The sequence below is a fragment of the Lepidochelys kempii genome, chromosome 14, assembly GCF_965140265.1.
Source record: "Lepidochelys kempii isolate rLepKem1 chromosome 14, rLepKem1.hap2, whole genome shotgun sequence".
Classification (NCBI taxonomy): domain Eukaryota; kingdom Metazoa; phylum Chordata; order Testudines; family Cheloniidae; genus Lepidochelys; species Lepidochelys kempii.
The window spans coordinates 28,627,642-28,652,431 of record NC_133269.1 but is presented as its reverse complement, the minus strand read 5'-3'; the positions used below and the strand labels follow the sequence as shown (position 1 = coordinate 28,652,431).

Below are 24,790 nucleotides of genomic sequence, written 5' to 3'. Positions count from 1 at the left end.
TGACATCTCTGGCTAGCTGCAGCTCCAGGTGCGATTTGGCCCTCCTGATAACATTCCTACATGCCCGAGCAATATTTTTATACTCTTCCCTGGTCATATGTCCAACCTTCCACTTCTTGTAAGCTTCTTTTTTATGTTTAAGATCCGCTAGGATTTCACCATTAAGCCAAGCTGGTCGCCTGCCATATTTACTATTCTTTCGACTCATTGGGATGGTTTGTCCCTGTAACCTCAACAGGGATTCCTTGAAATACAGCTAGCTCTCCTGGACTCCTTTCCCCTTCAGGTTAGTCCCCCAGGGGATCCTGGCCATCCGTTCCCTGAGGGAGTCGAAGTCTGCTTTCCTGAAGTCCAGGAAAGTCCTTTCACCTGTAAAGGGTTGAGAAGCTAGGACAACATCACTGGCACCTGACCAAAATGACCAATGAGGAGACAAGATACTTTCAAACCTGGAGCGGGGGGAGAAACAAAGGCTCTCTCTGTCTGTGTGATGCTTTTGCCGGGAAGAGAAAAGGAATGGAGTCTTAGAACTTAGTAAGTAACCTAACTAGATATGTGTTAGATTCTGTTTTGTTTAAATGGCTGAGAAAATAAGCTGTGCTGAATGGAATGGATATTCCTGTTTTTGTGTCTTTTTGAAACTTAAGGTTTTGCCTAGAGGGATTCTCTATGTTTTGAATCTAATTACCCTGTAAGGTATTTACCATCCTGATTTTGCAGAGGTGATTCTTTTACTTTTTTTCTTCAATTAAAATTCTTCTTTTAAGAACCTGATTGCTTTTCATTGTTCTTAAGATCCAAGGGTTTGGGTCTGTGTTCACCTGTGCAAACTGGTGAGGATTTTTATCAAGCCTTCCCCAGGAAAGGGGGTATAGGGTTTGGGGAGGATTCTGGGGGGAAAGATGTTTCCAAGTGGGCTCTTTCCCTGTTATATATTTGTTAGACACTTGGTGGTGGCAGCAATAAAGTCCAAGGGCAAGAGCTAAAATAGTTTGTACCTTGGGGAAGTTTTAACCTAAGCTGGTAAAAATAAGCTTAGAGGGCTTTCATGCAGGTCCCCACATCTGTACCCTAGAGTTCAGTGTGGGGAAGGAACCTTGACAGGGCTTGAGACGGTTCTGTTTTGTATTGTTAAGAGGAACCCCTAGATATTGAACCCAGCCCTTGTTGCTGCTGACTCCACCTGGCGGAAGGTTTAGATCCCTACAAAATTGCAGACCCCAAAAACACTGAATTTCAGGCACACTTGTTGTGATCCACTGCTGCATGCAGCAATGGGCTGATAAATTGTGGGAGTACTGAGTGAGGTATGAATCAGCATATGAATTGATCTGTGCAACATGAAAGGACCAAAAGTCTTCTGTAACAGACAGATGGAAATAATCCAGTGGGCTGAAATCAGTGGTATCCACCCTGCTCCCTGAGTAGCGGTGAAGGACAGCTGGAGTTTGGGGGTTCAGTCAATGCACTTGCTCACCTAAACTTTCTCAGTGATCCAGCTTGCAGGTGAGGCTAAAGCCATCCCTGGGTCAGGTGAATCCTCTAAAATTTCTCGGTACCCTCAAGGCAGCATTACCAATGCTGAAGCCACTGCTGTGCCTGCAGTCTGTGAGCCGAAATGGATGTTGTGCTACAGGTGATCCCTGTGTGTGGTAATTTAAATGAAAGAACTCAGGTAGGGGCAGTCACAACTGGCAAGAAGTGACGTTGCTCCTTTGAAGTTGATGGACTGGATCCACAACTGGGTGAGAATCAACATTGTTCTGATAGCATCAATTAGGCCAAATCCCCAGATGCTCTAAATCAGCTTTGCTCCACGGGAGCCAATAGGTCACATCTGCAACAGTGTAAGTCATCCTTTGCTGAATTGGTGCTATGGACCAGGATGTAGGCAGTCAGGCCTACTGGGAGGAGCAGGAATCCAAGCTGGGGAACGAAGTCAAGGGTCAGCACCTGAGTCAACTGCCAGTTGCCAGGAGTCAAGAATCGAAGGTGAGGGTCAGCGATGGGGTCAGATGCCAAATGCCAGACCTAAGAATCGAGCCAGAGTCAGAGCCAGGACTGGTCACTGAGCATCACAGATGAGGCATAAGAGCAGGAGGAGAGGCAAGGATTGAACACAGTGGGAACAGGAGTCGAGGCAGCCACACACAGGATCCAACAGGAAACAACCTCATTGTTCAGACAAACTTCTCCTGGCTTAAATAGTGTAGCTGGACCAATCAGTGGAGCTGAGTGATCCTCCAATCAGAGTTCCCATGGGTAGTGCCTTGGCTGGAGCAATAGCCCTAGTAGCTTCTCAGCCCACTTGGCTTCAGTAGCCAGGGGGTGGAGGCCAGTTTGTGGCAGCTGTGTAGGGTCTCCAGAGAAGTGTCTTTCCATTTGGTTTTTAAACCATCTCTGCAGCAGAAAATATATTTTTAAAAGATTGTGGCCATTAAAGCCCCAGCTCTGGGGCCAGTCCCCTCCAACAGCTTCGAAGTGGGGCATCACTTGACAGAAGAAGGTCTGAAAACGGACAACATAAAAATGACTGCAATAACTGATATAGTCCCACCAAGCTGCAGGGCTGAATTGCAAAGATTGCTTGGAATGGTTATTCACCTTGAGAAATTTACCTCACGCTTGTCAATGGTAACAACTCCTTTAAGTCAGCTGTTCGGAAGAGATGTAGACTTCCCCTAGATGTCAATGCATAAGGTGGTACATGAACACTAGAAAGAATTGCTTACCAGAGCACTCGTGCTAAACAACTTTAATGTCAAAGAAACTGTTACTGTGTCAGTGGATGCAAATTCTACCAGATTCAGGGCTGCATTGCTGCAAAACTGTTTTCCTGTTGCTTATGCCTCTAACGCTCTGACAGCTACGCAACTGAACTATGCTCAAACAGAGAAAAAATGTGGACAATAGTATTTGGATGTACTTGATTTCATCCATTTATCGGGGGGGAGGGGTTGCTGAGGAAACAGACAACAAGCCCCTTGAGGCCACTTTCAGCAAAAAAAATCTGTACAATGCTCCACCAAAGATTCAAGGATGATTGCTAACACTGCAGAAATGTCAAAGGGAGGTTAAATACAGACTAGGGAAAGAGTTAGCAATTACTGATGCTTTATCCAGCACATACATGTGGCATGGTGAAGAGTAAATTCAGTGGAAGCTGATCTCACAATACTACTCATGATGTCTTATCTACCTAGTATAATACTTAGTCCTGCCATGAGTGCATGGGACTGGACTAGATGACCTCTTGAGATCCCTTCTAGACCTACGATTCTGTGATTCTATTTCAGTACAGAAATTGAAGGAATTTCAAGCAGCTATTGCAAATGATGTTGTCCTGCAACCTTAAGACAAACTATTTTGCAAGGATGGTCAGACAAGGGACCTGAAATACCAGATGATACCCATGCATATTGATCATATAGAGATGAACTACATGTGCAAGATGGATTTGACTTTAAAAGTGACAGAATCATCATACCAGAAAGTCTCAGAAAAGAGATCTAGGCTATTGCTATTGAGAGTCGTCTAGGAGCAGAGCTACGTAAAAGGAGAGCTTGAGATGCTGTCTCTTGGCCAGGCATGCACAGTCAAATTGAGGACATGGTACAGCCTGGGAACACATGTCAAACCTTAACAAACAAAACTCAAAAGGAACCAGTGTTACCACGAGGTCCCAAAGAGACCCTGGCAGAAATTTGACATGGAGCTGTTTGCGTTTCAAGGGGCAGATGATCTTATTCAGGCTGATTATTTTTCAAAATGCTTAGAAGTTGCTTGCTTCAGGAAACCACAAGTACATCTATCATTAGACACTGCATGTCTGTATTTACGAGATCTGGCATACCGGAAGATCTCATTAGTGACAATGGACAACAATTTAGCTCCAGAGATTTTAAAACTTTTGCAAAGAAATGGGACTTTATTCACCAAACATCAAGCCTGTTGTTCCCACGGTCCAATGAAATGGCTGAGAGAACAGTTCAATTTGTAAAAAGGATTAATAAAAAATTTAGCTTAGATAACACAGATCCCTCTCTTAGTCTATTGAGCCATCAAAATATACCTATGGGAGATTTAGGATCACCTGCTCAACTCCTTGTGGGAAGATATCTAAGGACCAGATTGCCAACTTCATCACAACTGTTGCAACCCAAATTGATAAAAGGAGACATACAAACTAGCCTACAACTGAGACAAGCAAAGCAGAAATATTTTTTTGACAAAGATGCAAAGCCGTTATCATCACTGAAAAATGGAGAAACTGTTGTATTAATTAAAAAGGAACATGGAAACCCACACAGCTGGTTGACCAGTATCCTGCTCCAAGATCTTATCTTGTTGAAACAGAGGAAGGAGATATCTTTAGAACAAACAGAGAGGATTAAATGAGCACTAAAAGACCGTAAGCAGGAGAGGAAAGAAAATATGGAAGAAACAGAAACAATGTCAACATCTATCTCAGAAATGCAAGCAATACCAGACAATTCTACTGAATCTATGAGTCTCAAGCGGTCAGTTCCAGTACAGAAAAAGCCCAAACAAACGTGGAACGCTCAGACACTTGCTACTACATCTAAAGGAAGAGCGAGAAGAAAACCTGATACATAAAAAGAAAAGGAGGACTTGTGGCACCTTAGAGACTAACCAATTTATTAGAGCATAAGCTTTCGTGAGCTACAGCTCACTTCATCGGATGCATCTGAGGAAGTGAGCTGTAGCTCACAAAAGCTTATGCTCAAATAAATTGGTTAGTCTCTAAGGTGCCACAAGTCCTCCTTTTCTTTTTGCGAATACAGACTAACACGGCTGTTACTCTGAAACCTGATACATAAAGAGACACATCGTTCTAGACTCTGTAAGGTTTCAGATTAGAAACTACTAAATTAAGTTGATACAAGTTAAGTAAAAAAGTTGAAATTTAGCTAAATTGTATGTATCTTTCTAATTGTATTTTGTTTTGTTTGTTTAAGGGAGATGTAATGATCGTAGGAACCAAAGTTCCCCACAGGATTCTTTGGAAGGAATGATTATGTGGAGAGCCTTAGAAGAAGCAATGTCCCAGGCATGCTTAGCTGCTCAACAATTGGTGCCAAGAGGACCCGGAAAGATAAGCCAGTAACAGGTTGTGAAGTGTTTTTCTGTTACTTTAAACGTCTCCTGTATCTTTTCTTATGTTACAATAACAAGCCGCCCCAGCAGCGCCAGGGGCCGGTTTCTCGGGGACTCTCTCGGCTTCGGTCGCGCCGGGGGTGTCACTGGGCTCCGGACGGGGAGCAGGGCGAGGCTTGTGGCTGGTCTCTGGCAGCGGAGGGGTTAACCCTGTGGCCCGCTGCTGGGGGCGGGGAAGTTGCTCTGGCTCTTGCTGCTCCGCAGCTCCGGGGCTGAGCTTCCCGGGTCAGACGCTGCCGCCGCCTCCATCGTGAGCCGGAGCCCGGGCTGAGCCGCTGCCGCTGCCCAGCGGGGTGTGTGCGGGGAGAGCCCTTCCCCAGCGCCCCTCGGGGCCCAGCCGCGGGGACTTTCTCCGGGGGCTGGAACTAGCCCCGGGCTCTGCCGACACCAGCCTCTGAGCCGGAGCCTGCAGGTGAGGGGAGAGACCCGGGGAAAGGGCCGGGGCCAGGCAGGAAAGTGACTCTGCACCAACGGCCCCTCCTGGCTCCAGCCCTGCTCGCCCTGTATGTGTACGCTGTGGTTTAAAAGCCATGGCTGGCTCTAGCCTGGGGCTAAGGGGCTGTTTAATTGGGGTGTAATTCAGGCTGGGGCTCACCTTAAACTCTGTAAATCCATGAATTTTCGGTTTTCCTCCAGCAAGCACTCCCTGCACGTGTTTAATTAAGCATCTGAATGCGCCCATTGATTTCATAGAATCATAGAATATCAGGGTTGGAAGGGACCCCAGAAGGTCATCTAGTCCAACCCCCTGCTCGAAGCAGGACCAATTCCCAGTTAAATCATCCCAGCCAGGGCTTTGTCAAGCCTGACCTTAAAAACCTCTAAGGAAGGAGATTCTACCACCTCCCTAGGTAACGCATTCCAGTGTTTCACCACCCTCTTAGTGAAAAAGTTTTTCCTAATATCCAATCTAAACCTCCCCCACTGCAACTTGAGACCATTACTCCTCGTTCTGTCATCTGCTACCATTGAGAACAGTCTAGAGCCATCCTCTTTGGAACCCCCTTTCAGGTAGTTGAAAGCAGCTATCAAATCCCCCCTCATTCTTCTCTTCTGCAGGCTAAACAATCCCAGCTCCCTCAGCCTCTCCTCATAACTCATGTGGTCCAGACCCCTAATAATTTTTGTTGCCCTTCGCTGGACTCTCTCCAATTTATCCACATCCTTCTTGAAGTGTGGGGCCCAAAACTGGACACAGTACTCCAGATGAGGCCTCACCAATGTCGAATAGAGGGGAACGATCACGTCCCTCGATCTGCTCGCTATGCCCCTACTTATACATCCCAAAATGCCATTGGCCTTCTTGGCAACAAGGGCACGCTGCTGACTCATATCCAGCTTCTCGTCCACTGTCACCCCTAGGTCCTTTTCCGCAGAACTGCTGCCTAGCCATTCGGTCCCTAGTCTGTAGCTGTGCATTGGATTCTTCCGTCCTAAGTGCAGGACCCTGCACTTATCCTTATTGAACCTCATCAGATTTCTTTTGGCCCAATCCTCCAATTTGTCTAGGTCCTTCTGTATCCTATCCCTCCCCTCCAGCGTATCTACCACTCCTCCCAGTTTAGTATCATCCGCAAATTTGCTGAGAGTGCAATCCACACCATCCTCCAGATCATTTATGAAGATATTGAACAAAACCGGCCCCAGGACCGACCCTTGGGGCACTCCACTTGATACCGGCTGCCAACTAGACATGGAGCCATTGATCACTACCCGTTGAGCCCGACAATCTAGCCAGCTTTCTACCCACCTTATAGTGCATTCATCCAGCCCATACTTCCTTAACTTGCTGACAAGAATACTGTGGGAGACCGTGTCAAAAGCTTTGCTAAAGTCAAGAAACAATACATCCACTGCTTTCCCTTCATCCACAGAACCAGTAATCTCATCATAAAAGGCGATTAGATTAGTCAGGCATGACCTTCCCTTGGTGAATCCATGCTGGCTGTTCCTGATCACTTTCCGCTATGGCGAAGGCTTAAAAAAGTCTCCCTGGATTTAGTTCTGGTGGGAGGGGCTGGCTCTGTGCCAGGGCTGGCTTTACCATGAGGTGAACTGAGGCGGCTGCCTCAGGTGTCAGACTGGGGCGGGGAGCCACTAGGACTCAGAATGTAGAAAATTGTGTCTGCTGCTGGTGCATCTGTATTCTCTCTGCTCTAGCTGCACAGAGATGGGGGAGTGCTGTGCTGGGGGAAGGACGGCACAAGAGACATAACAGGCAGGAGAAAAGGTGAGCAGGAAAAATAGAAAGCAGCAGGGAGAGAGAGGAGGAGGAGCAGCCTCTTATGTGCATCCCCAGGAGCCTGGACTGATTAACACCAGCTTCTGAGGGAGCTTCCAGTTTCCTGCTGCTTCACTAAACCCACTTGAGGAGAACAAGCAATCAACTGAACTAGTGGGAGTCAGTTAGGCCCTTAAGACGCTGATATGTTCCCTCACTCAGGCCCTGCTACCAGCCTGCTTCTTTGACCCCTTCAACTGAGTGTTGAGAGCCACTATAACTGGCACAGAACAGCAGTCATGAGTGAAAGAGGAAAACGCCCCTCTGGGGCAGCATTCAGAAAAAGAAAGCAAGCAAAGGAAGCTTTCCTATCTAAGCAGGAAGGAGGTCTCCTGAGATACATAGACACAAATGTTCACGGTGAGCTTTCTGGCCCCAGTGAGGATGTGAGTGGTGCGGAGATGCCTGATCTTCCAGTTAGTCAGAGTACAGGTGACCTGGCAGCTATTGCAGCATCCATATCTCCATCTCAAATGGACGTAACCATGCACATTCCTGAAGAAAAGTGTAGATCAGAGAAGAGTGTGGTGGAGGCGCAAGAAACAGCCGCTACTGAGTTTACTTCATTAAGTCTAGATGGCCCAGGACTGTGGACCCACTTGAGCAGTAGACTGAGGGACTTCCTTGTACTTCATGGGTCACAGCAAGTGAAAAACTTCATGTTCCCCAAAGACAATGAAAATAGAAGTTTCCATCCAACACATTACTGGTGTGAAATCCCCAATGGTGACAAAGTGGAGAGGCCATGGCTTATGTCCTCAAAACCCCAGAATGCTGCACACTGTTTTTGTTGCAAACTCTTCCAGTCTAATGTTCCAGCCACATTGGGTTCTACAGGAACAAAGGACTGGAGAAATCTGGCTGGAAATCTGGCATGCCATGAGAAGGCAGCAAATCACCAGAGAGCATTCCATAGGTGGAAAGAGCATGAGAGAAGACTAAGGTTAAAGGACCCCATAGATGATCAGCATCAAGAGAAAATAACATCAGAGTCTCTTTACTGACAAAATGTTCTGAAAAGGCTCATTGCCATGGTGAGAATGCTTGCTACCCAAAACCTAGCACTGCGTGGCACTTCAGATCAGCTGTATGTGCCAAACAATGGAAACTTCCTTAAAATTGTGGAGCTGATGGTTGAGTTTGATGCTGTACTCCAGAAGCAGCTAAGAAGAGTCACCACCCCAGAAACGTGTACACACCTCTACCTTGGAAAAACAATTCAAAATGAGATCATACAGTTACTGGCAACAAAAGTCAAACAGAAGATTGTGGCAGATCTGAAGTCAGCAAGATATTACTCTGTTATTCTGGACTGCACACCTGACATCAGCCATATGGAACAAATGACTTTAATGGTGCGTTTTGTAACAACAACAGAACCTAGTGAAAATGTCCCTGCAGTGGTGACGGTGAGAGAGCATTTTCTAGAATTTATTGACATTAATGATGCTACAGGAGCTGGTATGACAAATGTGCTTCTTAAAAAACTGAAAGATACATGAATTGCGATTGCTGACATGAGAGGTCAGGGCTACTATGATAATGGTGCCAACATGAGAGGAAAGAACAGAGGAGTGCAGACACGGATCCGAGAGTTAAGCCCTCAAGCCTTTTTTGTCCCATGCAGTTTTCATTCATTGAACTTGGTGCTCAGTGATGCAGCATCAGCTTCTAGTGAGGCTGCTGAATTTTTTTAATGTATTTCAAAGCATCTATGTATTTTTCTCTGCATCAACTCATCGATGGCAAATTTTGAAGCAACATCTGGGAACTTCCTCTCTGACACTGAAACCACTGAGTGCCACACGATGGGAAAGTCAAGTGGAGGCGATAAAGCCTATCAAACACCAAATTGGGAAGATAGATGATGCCATAGTTGCCATTTATGGAGGATAATGCTATGACAGGAACTGTTCGTAGGAGAACAGTGGCAGAGGGAAATGGAATCACCAGAAACATACATTACTTCCAATTTCTGTGTGGCTTAATGTTGTGGCATGACATACTGTTTGAAATAAATGTTGTAAGCAAGAAACTCCAAGGTTTTGACCTTGATATATCTGGAGCAATGGAATAACTGGACAAAGCAAAGTCATACCTACAGTCTTACCAGACAGATAAGGGATTTCAAAACGTTCTGAAGAGTGCACAGAAGTTGGCAGAGGAACTTCACACTAAAGCTATTTTCCCACCCGTTCAAGAATACAAGAGTCAGCGAAGAAGACGACATTTTGATTACAAGGCACAGGATAATCCCATAAGAGACCCCAAAAAACAATTCAAAGTTGAATTCTGTAACCAGATGCTAGATTGTGCAATACAGTCAGTTGAAGAACATTTCATGCAACTGAAGGAACACAGCAGTATATTTGGGATGTTGTATGATATTCCAAAACTCCTCACTATACCTGAAGAAGACCTACACCAGCAATGCAGGGCACTAGAGACAGTGTTGACACATGATGACGTGCGCGATGTTGATGCGAGTGATTTAGGTGATGAACTGAAAGCCCTTTCAAGATACATTTCAGCAGGATCAACTCCAAAGACTGTTCTGGAATATATGTGCACAAATAAAATGACCACCCTCTTTCCAAATGCTTTTGTGGCTCTGTACATACTTCTAACATTTCCTGTAACAGTTGCCAGTGGAGAATGCAGCTTCTCCAAGCTGAAGTTAATAAAATCACATCTACGCTCCAGAATGACGCAGGAGAGGCTAGTCAGCCTTGCAACCATCTCAATAGAGCATGAGCTGGCCCAGACTGTGGACCTTCAGCAGGAAGTAGTTCAAATCTTTGCAACCAAGAAGGCACGGAAAGCACCACTTTGATTATTCAAACAGATAAAAACCCCAGTGTTTACTATGCAGACAAGAAAAGTTACATTTGCTGTTCAGGCATTTGAAAGTTAAGTGTTACTTAAAATTTTTGAACGAGGCATTTTAAGTTGTTAGTTCTCCTTTATTGGGGTAGGTAGCAGAGCAGTACCATGAGAGGAGTAGAACAGGAAGAAGGTAGAATTGAGACCTCAGGTTTCAAAATGTTGTGGGCCAGCCCTGATCTGTGCTATAATAAAATGATGAAGGCCAGGGCCTTTAAATACAGGAGCATAATTAAACAGTTATATCCATACTCAGGCACCTGAATAAGTAGCTTCATCAACAGTGAACACTCAGAACTGAACACCCATGTTGCAGGCTCTGCAATTTTAAACTCAGGCCACTGATGGAGAAAACTGACTATGAATTTCTGAGCTTAACTTTAGGGTCTTGTTTTTAATATCTTAGCATAAACATCCCCCCAGAATGGCAGAATCTAGAACTGTCTGGGAAAGAACTTGGGATGAATCTGGCTGTAAAAGGGACTGAAGCCCCTTCTGAAACCTCCTCAATTGCCTTCTTGCCCTGACAGGCTGCAGAACATTAGCTCCAGGTCATCCCATCCCAGCATGAGACGGAGAAGTGACATGGCCATAGCAAAGCCTGTGATCTTCGAGGAGGTGGCTGTGTATTTCACCAAAGGGGAATGGGCTCTGCTTGACCTGGGTCAGAGAGCTCTCTACAGGGATATCATGCAGGAGAATTATGAGATTGTGGCCTCACTGGGTAAGGATTCCTGTCCCCTTGGGTATTAGAATCTGTGTGGCTCTGAAGCATCTGGTTCAACTGCTGTGCAGGATTCTTCATTGGTCCCCTAGATTTCAGGGGGATCAGCCCCAGTATTCCCAGATCCGGTGTGTGAGAGACTGTGCCCTCCACGTCCCCTCCCTTGGGACAGGAGATTCAAGGACATAATGTTAATGGAGCTTAGGTAAAAGTGATCATGACTTGATCATATTTATAATGTGCATTAGAATAAAGTCCAGACCAGTTATATAACTGGTGCTTCTAAAGGATCAATTTCACAAAGTTGAAAACAATTATGAGCCAAATCAGCTGGGAGGAAGAATTTCATCAGAAAAATGTGAATGATAATTGGGAATCAATTTAATAACACCTTCCTGGATGCCCAAAAAGCCACAATTCCACAACTGAGGAAGAAGGCTGTGCTGGTTAAAATACCAACCTGTTTAGAGGGAGGGTGAAGGCAGCTGTAAAATACAAAATAAAATATATTTATAACAAATGGAAGAAAGGGGAGTTTGACCATTATGAAAATAAATCAGAAGTTGGGAAGTGTAAAAAAATTGATAAGGGAAGCCAAGGGACGCAAGGAGAAATCTATGGCCAGCAGAGTTAAGAACGATAATGTTGCCGGCACCCAGTGCCGAGAGGCTGAACAACAGCTTGAGTGGTTCGTTACCCGGTGTGCTACACCCAATAATCACAACGGGGTGGAGAAGCAGAAAAGTTTATTTGCAGCTGCAAAAAGGTACAGGGAGAATAAAATCTCAAATCCTGCACAACAGAGCAGGAAGTTACACAGGCTTTTATACATCCTTTTTTCCAGCATACTTATCCAATAGCAAGCTGCTCCAAGTATCCATATAGCCAGCCAATCCAGTTCCCAGCTAGTTCCCTGATTCTCTGTATCATTTGTTAAACTATACATAAAGCTGCTTTATTCAGCATTGTTCTTCCATATCTCCCCTGTTTGGCCTTGCTTAGTTTCAGGCAGTCTGACTCTGCAACATACTGTTGCAGATTCTCAGCATAACTGCTGTGTGTGCCTCCAGGCGGGGGGGCCAAGGACACTTGGGCCTAGCACACAGAGCTGCTGCGAGTGCCTCCAGGCAGGAGGGGGGGGGGCAAGGACACAGGGGCCTAGTGCGAGGGGGCTTCATCGACACTTGTGGTCTTCCATCCCCTCGAGTTACCTAGTGGCCATGCCCCAGTGTTCCCAACAATAAGAAGGAGATTTTAAAAAATATTAGGAACAATAAGCAATCCTGACAATGATAGTAGTATATTACTAAGTGGAAATGATAACATTATCAATAATAATTTAGAAATGGCAGAAGTCTTCAATAAATATTTTTCTATTTTGAATTTGAGGATGCAAAAGATGATTTAGTCATATCACAGGGTGGTTATAACACTCTTTCCATTCCATTGGTATCTCTGGAGAATGTTAAACAAAAGCTACTAAAGTTAGACATTATTAATTCAGCAGGTCCAAATAACTTGCACCTAAGAGGTTTAAAAGAACTGGCTGAGGAACTCACTGTCCATGAATGTTGATTTTCAATAAGTTTTGGAGCACTGGGGAAGTTCCAAATGTCTGGAAGAAAGCTAATGTGCCAATTTTCAAAAAGGGTAAACAGGATGACCCAGATTATTATAGGCTTGTCAGCCTGATATTAATCACAGGAAGATACTGGAGAAGCTAATATAGGACCCGATTAATAAAGAAATAAAGGAGAGTAAGGTAATTCATGTAAATCAATGTGTGTTTATGAAAAATAGATCCTGTCAAACTCACTTGATTTTTTTTTTGAGATTATAAATTTGGTTGATAAAAGTAAAAGTTTTGATGTAATAGACTTCTATGAGATGTTTGACTTTGTTCAAAATATTTTGATTAAAATATTAGATATAAAATTAACACAGCACATATTAAAAGGATTAATAACTGGCTAACTGATAGGTCTCAAAATGTAACTATAAATCGGGAATAGTCATCGTGTGTGTGTGTTGAGTGGACTCCCACCGGCATTGGTTCTAGACCCTATGCTATTTAATGTGTTTATGAATGACCTGAAAGAAAAGATAAAATCATCACTGATAAAGTTTGTGAGTGACATAAAAATTGAGGGAGTGGTAAATAGTGAAAAGGTCAGGATACTGTTTCAGAGTGATCTGGATATCTCATAGTATACTGAGTGTTTACCACATTTCGATATGACTAAATGTAAATGTATACTTCTGAGAACAAGGAAAGTTGGCAATACTTAAATGATGGAGGAAAAGCAGTGAGTCTGAAAAGGATTTGAGGGTTGTGGTGCATAATCAGATGAACATGAGCTCCCTGTGTGATGCTGTGGCCAAAAGAGCTAATGCAATCCTGGAAGTAGTGGACTAGCCACTGGGCTGATGTGGCCTGTGCCCAAGGGCCCTGACCAACTGGGAGACCCCTGGAAAAAAATCCACCGCTGCTGGAGGAAGCCTGGAGCTCCTCTCCAGCAGCCCCGACCTGTCCCTGGCAGCAGCTGCAGGGAGCAGGGCAAGTCCCCAAGCCCGACCTACTCTCCAGAAGAAGCACCAGGCAGGCGGGGTGGGATAAGCCCCAACCCCCTGACTCTGATCCCCTGCAGAAATGCAAAGGGGTGTCGGGGGAAGCCCCAGCACCCAGACCCCTGCTGTAGCCCTGGAACTGGAAGAGCTCGCGCTCCCCATTGTGGCCCTGGGGCCGTGGCATGGGGACACAACTTCTCCAGTCTTGGGGCCGCAGTGGGGCAGGGAGAGCAGAAAGGAGCAAAAGGGGTTGTGGGGCTGCAATGGAGGGGCGGGATGGGGAGGACCCTGGGTGGAACAGGGGCAGGCGCTGGGGAAGGGACAGAAAGAAGTGGGGCTGTGGGTGGGGCCACAGGCGGAATGGGGGCCAGGCTGCAGGTGGAAGGGATGGGGAGGGGCTCCCCACTTGCTCTGACCCAGGGCCCCAGGAAATCTTAGTCTGCCTCTGGATCCTGGGATGCCTAAACAAGGGAATCTCAAGGAGGAGTAGAGAGATTATTTTACCTCTTTATTCAGCACTAGTGCGATCACTGCTGGGATGCTCTGTGTCCAGTTCTGGTGCCCACAATTCAAGAAGAATGTTTGTAAATTTTGAGAGGGTTTGGCAAAAAGACACAACAATGTTTACTAGAAAGCCTGACTTATAGTGATAGACTCAAGGAGCTCAATCTATTTAGCTTAAAGAGAACATTAAGGGGTGGATTGATTACTGCCTATGAGTATCTACATGGGGAACAAATGGGGAATAAGTAGCTAGGTAGTAGTACTGCAGAAAAAATTGTCACTGATTGATTATGAGCTAACAACGTGATGCAGTTGTAAAAAAGGCTAAAGTAGTTCTGGCGTTTATCAACAGGAGTTTCATATGTGAGATGTGGGATGTAATTGTCCTACTCTGCTCAGCACTGGTGAGCCTCAGCTGGAGTATTGTGTCCTGTTATGGGCACCACAATTTAAGGAAGGTGTGGACAACTTGGAGAGAGTCCAGAAGAGTGGAACAAAAATGAAAAATGGTTTAGAAAACATGAAAGACTAGGAAACGTTTAAAAACCTGGGGGTATTTAGTCCTGACAAAAGAAGACTGACGGGGGGACCTGATAACAGTCTTCAAATGAAAGAAAAGGAGGACTTGTGGCACCTTAGAGACTAACCAATTTATTTGAGCATAAGCTTTCAAATATGTTTTTTTAAAGAGGACAGTGGTTTTTTCTCCACGTCCACTGAAGCAGGACAAGAAATAATCAGCTTAATCTGCAGCAAGGGAGATTTGGGTTAGATATTAGGAAAACACCTTTCTAACTCTAAGGATAGTTGAGTACTGGAACATATTACCAAAGAAGTTGGTTGAATCACCATCACTGGAGTTTTGGACATCTTAGATGAACACCTGTCAGGGATGGCCTAGTATACTTGGTCCTGTCCCAGCACAGAGGGCTGGATTAGATGGCCTCTTAAGGTCCCTTCCAGCTCAACATTTCTATTATTCTACTATTTGAGCCTAGGCAGGAGGAGACTGGCAACTTTTCCTCCAAAGTGGTCCTTGCTGTATCTGTGGAGTATGGAGCAGGATGAGATAGTGAGAAGAGCCAGCACCACACCTGAGATGGCAGTCAGCTGGGCATCTGGGTGGGCAGAGCAGGTCTCATGGGCAGTGAGGAATGGCTGATTGAGCATTCAGCAGCCAGGGGATGGGGCTGTAGTGCCTATGAGAGCAGGCTCTTTGCTCTCTGCAATGGACTGGGAGCAGGTGTCTAGTGATTTTCTTTCCAGGCCATCAGTGGCATTTCCTCTGTTTATTTTTTAACAACTGTTCTCAGGGAAGCACCTAGAGACTCCAATCAGGGATGACAGCCTTGTGGACCCAAGTGTTCCATGGACACATTAGGAGACATGAGAGAGCTTGGCCTCTGTTGTGAAGGTGTGTGGGTGTGGAGGGGAGGTGTCATTGGCAGTGATGGAGAATTTACTTGTACCCCAAATACCTAGAGAGCATAGCAACTCTGCTCAGCTTCCCCGGGGAATAATTTAGGGCTGCTCCCTAGGCAGAGTGGATGAACCCTTGCTCCAGCCCAGTTCATCATGGGATCTTTTACAGTTTATAGCCCAGTCCCTGTAATGTGGGGATGGGTAGGGGAAAGACCCTTTTTGCATTTTGCTGCTCAGATCCTGGGTCTGGAAGTAACTTTGCACTAACCTTAATGAACAAGATAAGCATTTGTTCCCTTTCCCCAAGCAGGATTTCTGATTTCCAAACCCAGTGTGATCTCCTGGCTGGAACGAGGGGAGGAGCCATGGATCCCCAGTCTCTGGGGCTATGAGGAAAGGGAGATCTCAAGAGATGCCCACACAGGTGAGGAATCAGCTAACCTGCCTCAGAAACCAATTCTTGTATCCTCATGCAAACATGGCTCTTCATCAAGTGGGTGGGTGAAATTCTGGGGCCTGCGTTGTGGTGGAGGTCAGACTAGATGATCATAATGGTCCCTTCTGACCTTAGTATCTATGAATCAAGACTGTCTGACTCTTCAGCCCCTGCCTTTATTTATATTCAGAGGATGTGAAGAATGGCTGGGTCCCCTCCTGTCTCTCCTCTGGGGAAGATTTTTTGGAGGGGTGGTGATTTAGCTCCTGATATTTTCATCTTCCCAGCAGTTGTTTGGGTTTATTCCCCCTTTCCTTTCCCTCTTTCTGAGATTCCCTTTCCCCCAGCACAGGGAGTGACTTCTGTCTGGATTCTGTCTCTGTCCCAGCAGGTGATGGGATGGTGAGTGAGAACAAGGAGGAGAACCCTCAGCAGGAAGGTCCCGAGCAAATGGAAACACATGGGATTCTATCAGGAAGATCTGAAAGGAATGTTTTCCAGAACCCTGAGCACAAGGAGGCCTTGCAGAGTCAGTGCAGACCAGAGAGACATCAGGGAAACCAGCCAGGGCAGAGACAGGGTAAATCCGCTCAGAAGAGCAGAGGGGTTAAGCAAATCAAAGAAACTGTTCAGCAGAGAATCCCCACTGGAGAGAGACCAAACACGTGCAACAACTGTGGGAAAAGCTTCCTTTGCAGATCAGCCCTTATTACTCACCAGAGAATCCACACAGGAGAAAAACCCTTTAAATGCCCTGAATGTGGGAAAAGTTTCTGCAAGAAGTCAGCCCTTACTGACCACCAGAGAACTCACACAGGGCAGAGACCTTACAAATGCAATGAATGCGAGAAAAGCTTTACTTGCAACTCACACCTTCGATCACATCAGAGAATTCACAGGGGAGAGAGACCCTATGAATGCCCCCACTGCGGGAAACTATTCCGGCACAGCTCAACCCTCATTAGGCATAAGAAAATCCAAACAGGACACAAAGCCTAGAAGTGTCCTGGCTAGGGGTGGATCAAGTAAATAACACCTTTGTTGGGTCCTATGATTCCCAGAGAGTCAGGACAGTCTGGAGTGACCATATAACAAGAACATGCAATAGTTGTTAAAGGAGAGAATGAAATTAACTGCCAGGAACAGAGCTGTGCAGAGCAAGAGGCTGAGCTAGAGTCCCATGTTATGATGGGATTTGATTATAGCATCCTCTGTTCAGCTCCTATATTAAAGTTTGATGTTATTCACCTAGAACCATCTTTATCTTATACAATGTGACTTCTCATTTATTCTTGATAGTGTTTTGGGCCTGGATCCACCAAGGGGCCTAGGTGTTGTGACATCGAGAATTACAACATCTAACTTTTAGGGTCGTAGAAAATCACAGGTATGACACTGGGATCCGCAGAGCCTGAGTTTGGAGCCCAATCTCCCTGTAAGATGAGTATGCAGAGATAGGCATCCTACAATTGCCTTTTTAAGTAGATCAGCAAGTTGAGACAGTAGCTGCAGCCAGCAAGCTCCTTCTGTCCTGAGCCCTGTTGTGTCCCCCCGCCTGCCCTATGGAGAAGGGGTAAGTGAGGGGCAGGAGCAGAGGGGGAGGGGAACACCCTGACATTAGCCCCCCTCCTCTCCCCTCCTCTCACCCCCGCACAGCAAGCAGAAGGCTCCCTGGAGCAGCTCCAAGGCAGAGGGCAGGAGTAGCACATGGCAGTGGGGGGAGGGACAGCTGAACTGCCGGCAACTGGAGGGGCAACCGGACTAAGTTATAGGATTTGAATTTGACAAAATTATAATTAAAATTGATTTGGTGCTGAGTTAGACTGTGTGCTTTCACTTGTAATTGCCAATTATTGCTTACACTTGTGTGTGTAGTGCTGCGCTCACTTCACTTGATTACTAAATTATCTGGTATACTGCTTAAAAGAGCTACTCTTGACATCTGTGGTTTGTTGAGTACATAACTAAATCTCAAATGTGTTATCATTTGTGGAAATTCATTGTTGGATGATAAATTCTGTTTTGTTTTCTTACTTTAATTCAATTTGTACCTTTAAGTGCTAGTGGGAGCTAGCAATTTTGTTAAATAACTGTTCTGCTCTGCATCTCACACTCATCCCCTGCAGCTGTGCTGTGTTTACACATTTGAGTGAGAATTACCTGCTGGTGAAAAATGCATCCTTAAATCTCTCTCCCTCGTTACATTACACTGTGTGTGAGAGAAAAAAAGCTATCTTCTGACTTCAAAATCTCACATCCATCTTTGTGTGTGTTTGAAACTTTAGAATACTTTCAAACTAACTTTAATTTTTGTGTATGATTTTTGTGTATGATTTTTGAACTACAGAGCTATCTAAAGTGCTCATACCTTACACTCGCCTCTAGCTTCATTCCAATCGTGGTGTAGGGACTTCTCTAGCACAGTTATAAATAGCAGTGTAGAAGGTGAGGCACGGCTTAGGAGACTAAAGACATGACTGAACCCTGTGGATATGTACCTTACACTGGCCCTCAACTCATCCAGGCACTGCCTCCCCTATCTACACTGCTATTTTTAGCAACGCAGTGTCCCCCTTCCTCCCTGCCTCAGTTTGCTGCCAGACCCTTTCCCTGACTCTGGGAGCTGCTGGAGCCTTTGCCTAGGGCAGGGAGACTCTGGCTGTGGGGAAAGACTCCAGCAGCTCTCCCTGCTGAGCCTTTTCCTGTGGCCTACTCCTGCCAGAGCCTTTCACTGACACATGCAGCTATGCACCATAATGTAGACCCAGCTTGCTGTTCACTGAGTCATGAAGTTGTGGGTCACCAGTGTGGTTAGATGTTTGGCTGTGTATGTGTTTTTTGTGTGTGCTGCCCCACCTCTGCAGACAGCTAGCTGGCACAGCAGACCTTGAATGAACCACTCAATGACTACAAGATCCGTTAAGGTACGAAGGCACCAGGCCAGGTTTATTGTTGACAAAGCACGGTAATAGCACCTGGCAGACTCTACAAGAATACTAAAACATGTATGTTTGTAACAATGGACGCAGCCTAGTGAATGGTGGGACTTTCCGTTCCCCCCTCGGCTGAACAAATATTATCCCTCTGAAATATATTTTTATACCCGAATACAAACAAGTTAGTACTGCCTCTGACATAATTAGTTACTACCCCCTGATGTAGCTAGTTATCACCTTGTACATGTTGGTTGAATTAAAACATTTTCATTATATGCTGTCATCCTGACTTTATCTTTAAAAGGGATCAGTGTGTTCCTGTTATTTTTGAAAAATGTTTTTTACCATTTTTAATACCCGAATGTTCTCGTACCACTTAATATTGGAATGTGTTTGCATGAATACTTTGTGCTTAGCACTTCTTAGGAATATGTATTTTCGCAATATTAGCCCTATTCTTACCAAATTCTGTTAGCAGTCCCTGCCTTATACCAGGCCTTTAATACAAGGGCATATGTCAGCCTCTCTTCCTACTACAGCCATTGCCAGTGGATGCAGTGCATTGAAACCATGTCCAGATAGACATGTGTCTACACTGCTGAATTCCAAGCTGTAGTAATCATATGTATGTGAATTTGCCTTAAGAATCATGCTTAGCCTCGGAATACTACCATCGTAAGAGAGACGGAAAAGAAGTATCAATGGTTTTGCTAGCTTTTGTTAGTTGAAACTACTTTCAGTTCTGTTGTCCTGTGCAACCTCTCTTGTTCAAATTTATTTTTAGTTTAAAAGTTTTAATATCAAGTTGAATTATAGTTGTTGTAATCTAGTTACTTCACTGAGTTTTTACTTGGTTATATTACACTATTTTGTTAAATTGAGCTGTTGAATTACGTTGATGCTTAGCTACTAATTAATCTTAATTAGGATAATCATCCTGTTGATGCTGTAAGTATCCTAAGTAATTAAGTGAATACCACTGTGTTTAATGCTCACAGCTTTTTAAAATTTATACTGTTTTATATCTGGTCCATTCAATATATTTAACCAATGTTGTTTTTATTTACTGTCTTATTTAGTATTTCATGTTTAGTTAAGAGGTTATTTTAAGCAGGGCTTTGGAGCTGTACTCCAGCTCCAGGCAAAAACCTGCAGCTCCACTGCTCTGGAGCTGCTCCATGCTCCAGCTCCGGGCTCTGCTCCAAAGCCCTGGTTTTAAGAGTTGCTCCATTGTATTATTTGTTTTATTTACCTGGAGTATCTCATTTGGATAATTCTTCATGATTTAATTGTTTGTTGGTTTCTTCTGTCATTTCTTATTTCTTAAATGTTTATTTTAAAGTCAATTTTAATGGTTTATTTTGGGACATCCCTTAGTGTTTAGGGAAAAGTATCCCCAATACATTCTTCTGTGGTTACACCCTGATAGCAGTCTCACTAATAACCATAATTAATAATTTCATGTGCTTGTTTGGTTTTCCTGAACTGGTTGTATGAGAAGCTATTGTTCACAGTTCCATCTAATTAATTGTTGCTTCTCTCACTTACCAATTCTGATAATTGTTTGATTCTTTTGGTAATTTTACTTTGAAAATTAGCTGGAATCCAACAACTTTCTGGAGACAGCTTCACCTCTGCATTCCTGACTTCTGAACCATTTTCCAGGACACTTGGACAAGGCGAAAGGAGCTTTTTAACTAAACCCCGAGTAGATTTGCTGTGGAGTGGGTATTTGGAAGACAGAAAGAAAAAAGGAGGAGCCTTCTGACAAGATTGGAGGATGCCAAGCAGATCTGCCTAGTGTGGTAGATACTTGCTGGGTTTTGCTGAACATCTCTGAGAGCAAGGGGAAGATCTTCACTGATAGCTGGCAGGTGGACATGAAGGGACTTTCTGCATGTTATGAGCTGCCAAAGAGGGGACCCCTATGAGGTTCCCTAATTGGTCAGGGAAACATGGTCAGGGATGTGTTGAGGTAGAAAATGAATGTCCTGTAATCCAGTGTGTTGAGATTTTATTAAGAGTTGATACTATTAGAAGGGATCTGCATCTCAGTTAAATTTTTCAGCTGAGTTGTACAGGACAAAATCTTTGTTGATTAAACATAACACAGGGAAAATTTCAAACCAATGGCCCTGTGACAAGTGCTGAGCACATACATGGCTGTGTTGATAGGCTCACAACAAATGTGTAGAACAAAATAGTTCTCCTTGTCTTGGTGGGTGCAATGGTGGAGGCAGGGCCTGCCATTTGAGGGCACAAAAGGGGGCTCCCACTACCCTGTGTTCTCCACGGGCTGCAAAACATGGCTAGGTTGGGGTGTTCTTTGTCAACATCATCCCACTGTGTTCTCTAGCCGTGCTGTTTGCTTCTGCATCATATTCAGAAGCCTTTCCTGTATGTCCTTTCCTTTTTCCTTGCTCTCCCTTGAGAGCAGGGGGCAGGGATAGGTGTGACTTAATGACCCCTTAATGTTGACTGGTAAAGAGGTTACAGGAATGTCCTAATTCTGGTCTGTACATTCTGGTTCCGCCAAGAATGTCACGTGAGGTCTTAAATGAAAGCTAGGCTCACACTGTGTCAAGGTTTCTTCCCCACTCTGAACTCTAGAGTACAGATGTGGGGACCTGCTTGAAAACCTCCTAAGCTTACTTTTACCAGCTTAGGTTAAAACTTCCCCCAAGTACAAACTATTTTATCTTTTGCCCTTGGACTTTATCACTGCCACCACCAAACGTCTAACAAGTATACAATTGGGAAACGTCTTTCCCCCCAAATTCCTCCCAACCCTTACACCCCCTTTCCTGGGGAAGGTTTGATAAAAATCCTCACCAATTTGCATAGGTGAACACAGACCCAAACGCTTGGATCTTAAGAACAATGAAAAAGCAATTGGATTCTTAAAAGAAGAATTTTAATAGAAGAAAAAGTAAAAAGAATCACCTCTGTTAAATCAGAATGGTAAATACCTTACAGGATAGTCAGATTCAAAACAGGGAATCCCTCTAGGCAAAAACTTAAGTTACAAAAAGACAAAAAAACAGGAATCTACATTCCATTCAGCACAACTTATTTTCTCAGCCATTTAAAGGAATCAGAATCTAATGCATATCTAGCTAGATTACTTACTAAGTTCTAAGATGCCATTCCTGTTCTGTCCCCGGCAAAAGCATCACACAGACAGAGAGAGAGGCTTTGTTTCTCCCTCCCCTCAGCTTTTGAAAGTATCTTGTCTCCTCATTGGTCATTTTGGTCAGGTGCCAGCGAGGTTATCCTAGCTTCTTAACCCTTTACAGGTGAAAGGGTTTTTCCTCTGGCCAGGAGGGATTTTCAAGAAGTTTACCCTTCCCTTTATATTTATGACACACTGGTTATTCATATAGTTGTGAAATGTACATACAGAGACTATGTAAATATGTTCTTAGATTCTGTATCTAGGTATGAATCACCAGCAGAAATGACAAAATGTTTTTTCTGTCAGACAAGAGATCTCTCTGCACCTCTCTCTCCTTGTCTGCTACAAATTAAGCATTATAAGCTAACAGAATGGATGTCCATCTACATACAAAGCTATCAAACAGATGAAAAGTCAACAGAGAAGCAGCACCCAGGAAAAATAAGCCATGGGCAGACATCCCCTTATTCTGCTTCTAGGAGGTAAAGAGACATTTGTATTCATGAAAGCGAAGTTTCAGCCACCACTACAGAGGTCTTTGGGGAAATAAACTTCTCCAGGCATGAGGATAACCTGTTAGTTCAGTTTAGTGTCTAGAAAGCGTGTTCTGATCTTGTTTTATGTGTAACCTTTTGTTTCCAATATCATTACTCACTATCACTTGAATCTTGCATCTTTTGTAATAAACTTTATCAAAGTGCTGTGGTATTAAGCAAGCTGCTGATTGTGAGGTGACGCGTACAAGCTGCTGTTTTTCCTTGGTAATTCTGTGAGTAGCTAGTGTCAGGGGCTGGATATCACAGGAGAACACTTCAAAGGGACTCAGGGACTAGGTTGCATCTATTGTTAACCTGCTAGGTAAATTAAGGGCTGGCCTAGCCCAGAAGAGAGAGCTTGGAAGACTAACAAGCTGGTGCTGTCAAGGAGCTGACACCCAGCTAAGCACAAGCAAGCCACTGTCCCCCTGTAGATGGGGGTAACAAAGTGACTCTATGATTCTATGACTCTCAGTCCTAGGTACCCCAAGAACCATCACAGTAGGTAACTGCATGTGCACCTCTTCAGGCTTTCCTTATACTGAGGGATGTTACCCTGAGGTGTCCCCAGGAGGCAGAGAAGGGTCTTGTTGAAAAAGGCAGTGGGCCCAAGGGGAAGATATGCAGCACTGCTCTTTACCTGGATGGTGCTGTCACTCTCTCTCAAGTGGCTCATGACCATGAGTGCCAACTTCAGGGCAGACTGTCAGAAAGTGGGGCAGACACCCCCAACGTGGTGGTGTGATTTCACCAAGCCAGTAACAAATGTGAATTTCTGAAGCACTAGAACAGTCTTACCACAGAGTCACAGACAGTGCCCTTGGGTGCTCCGGTCTCTCTTGCCACGCAGGCAAGCTGGACTTTGTGATAAATGGTCACTTATACCTAAGATCACAAAATATGCAGGTTGCCCCCAGTCCCAAGAGACTTTTTGCTTAGTATTCACCTGTGCCTCAATATGTACCTTAGATCTCACACCAAAGACAATGCTTGTAGCCAATCCTATAATAAACTAAGGATTTGTTAACTAGGAAAAATAACTGAGAGACAGGTTGCAGGCAACATATATACACAAGTGAGTTACAGTCTATGGTTCCAAAAGGTGACAGAATTGCACTCATCTGTCAGCACTGAATGTCTTTTAGGGCTAACCCAGGTTGACCCTGGGGGTCTCTGCTGGGGAGAGTCCAAACAGCAAAGAGATAAAGAATTTTCTTGTCAGAGATCTTCATTCCCTTCTTCCAGAATTGAAGCTGATGGGATGAGCTTTCTTGCACATAGCACCTTCCTGGATGTGAGAGGACCATCAACCCAGTCTTTGTATCACAATGGCCCTGTTAGTTTTATAGTCCTTCTCCATGGGTGGGAAAACCACTCCTCCTGCCCGGGTTCACAAGTTCAGAGCGGGCATTTTTACAGTTATAAAACAAAACTTACATATTACCTTATACAGAAATTATAAGTAAGACTAATGTATGCAGAAACTATAAGCATCTTACAGAGTCTAAACATTAAACCAGTGGTTCTCAAACTTTTTTTTGTAGACCATTTGAAAATTGCTGAGGGTCTCGGTGGGCCACTTAATGATGTTTCCAAATGTTGTTTGTACCATTGTACAAACATTGTACCATTGTTGTTTGTACCATTGTAAAGCGCCTTGAATAAAAGCACTATATAAAAAACTGTAATAATAATTAATGGTTTTTTTTCTACAAATAAAAGTGCACAACTCATATTTTAATATCAGTAGTCTTACCTTTCTAATGTGATGGATGTGCCCTTTCTCTCCCTCTGCAGGAGCCACCGAGCTGGGCTGGGAAGGAGGACCATCTCTCCCCGGCAGCTGCAGCCCTGGAGCTGTGGAAAGTCATCTCTTTCTCTGGCCACTGCAGCCCTGCATGTCCCAAATTCACCCCACCCCCTCTTCTCACCCCACTGCCCCCTCCCACCTACCTCCTATTCCCCCCAAGATCACCACCTCACTTTACATGTGCATCTTCTCCAGGGTCCAGGCACCCAATTAGTGGAGCCATGCCTGCGTGGCTCCACTAATTAGGTGAGTGGCCCTTCATTCTCTTGTGTGCAGCCACCCGGGTGCTCACCTTAGAGGGAACTATCCGTGGACCACCTGAATGGAGTTCATGGAC

General features: G+C 44.6%; 1 protein-coding gene across 3 annotated transcripts; it reads left to right on the top strand.

The window, feature by feature from the left end:
- Positions 1-10,888: 10,888 nt before the first annotated feature.
- Positions 10,889-19,167, top strand: LOC140898241 (zinc finger protein 2-like). Of its 3 annotated transcripts, none has more exons than XM_073311810.1 (3): positions 10,889-11,066; positions 15,871-15,984; positions 16,388-19,167. In XM_073311810.1, exons 1-3 carry the CDS (start codon positions 10,910-10,912, stop codon positions 16,993-16,995), a joined length of 879 nt encoding a protein of 292 aa, XP_073167911.1. In that variant the 5' UTR covers positions 10,889-10,909; the 3' UTR covers positions 16,996-19,167. The 3 variants fall into 3 exon arrangements, with proteins under 3 accessions (XP_073167911.1, XP_073167910.1, XP_073167913.1); XM_073311809.1 differs by having other exon boundaries at positions 16,385-19,167; XM_073311812.1 differs by lacking the exon at positions 10,889-11,066 and adding an exon at positions 15,476-15,552 and having other exon boundaries at positions 16,385-19,167.
- Positions 19,168-24,790: the final 5,623 nt, after the last annotated feature.

Excerpts from the sequence above, each read along its gene's own strand:
- LOC140898241 (XM_073311809.1), top strand. The coding sequence starts at position 10,910 with ATGAGACGGAGAAGTGACATGGCCATAGCAAAGCCTGTGATCTTCGAG. Across the intron at positions 11,067-15,870 it reads TGAGATTGTGGCCTCACTGG|GATTTCTGATTTCCAAACCC; the intron begins GTAAGGATTCCT and ends TTCCCCAAGCAG. Across the intron at positions 15,985-16,384 it reads CTCAAGAGATGCCCACACAG|CAGGTGATGGGATGGTGAGT; the intron begins GTGAGGAATCAG and ends TCTCTGTCCCAG.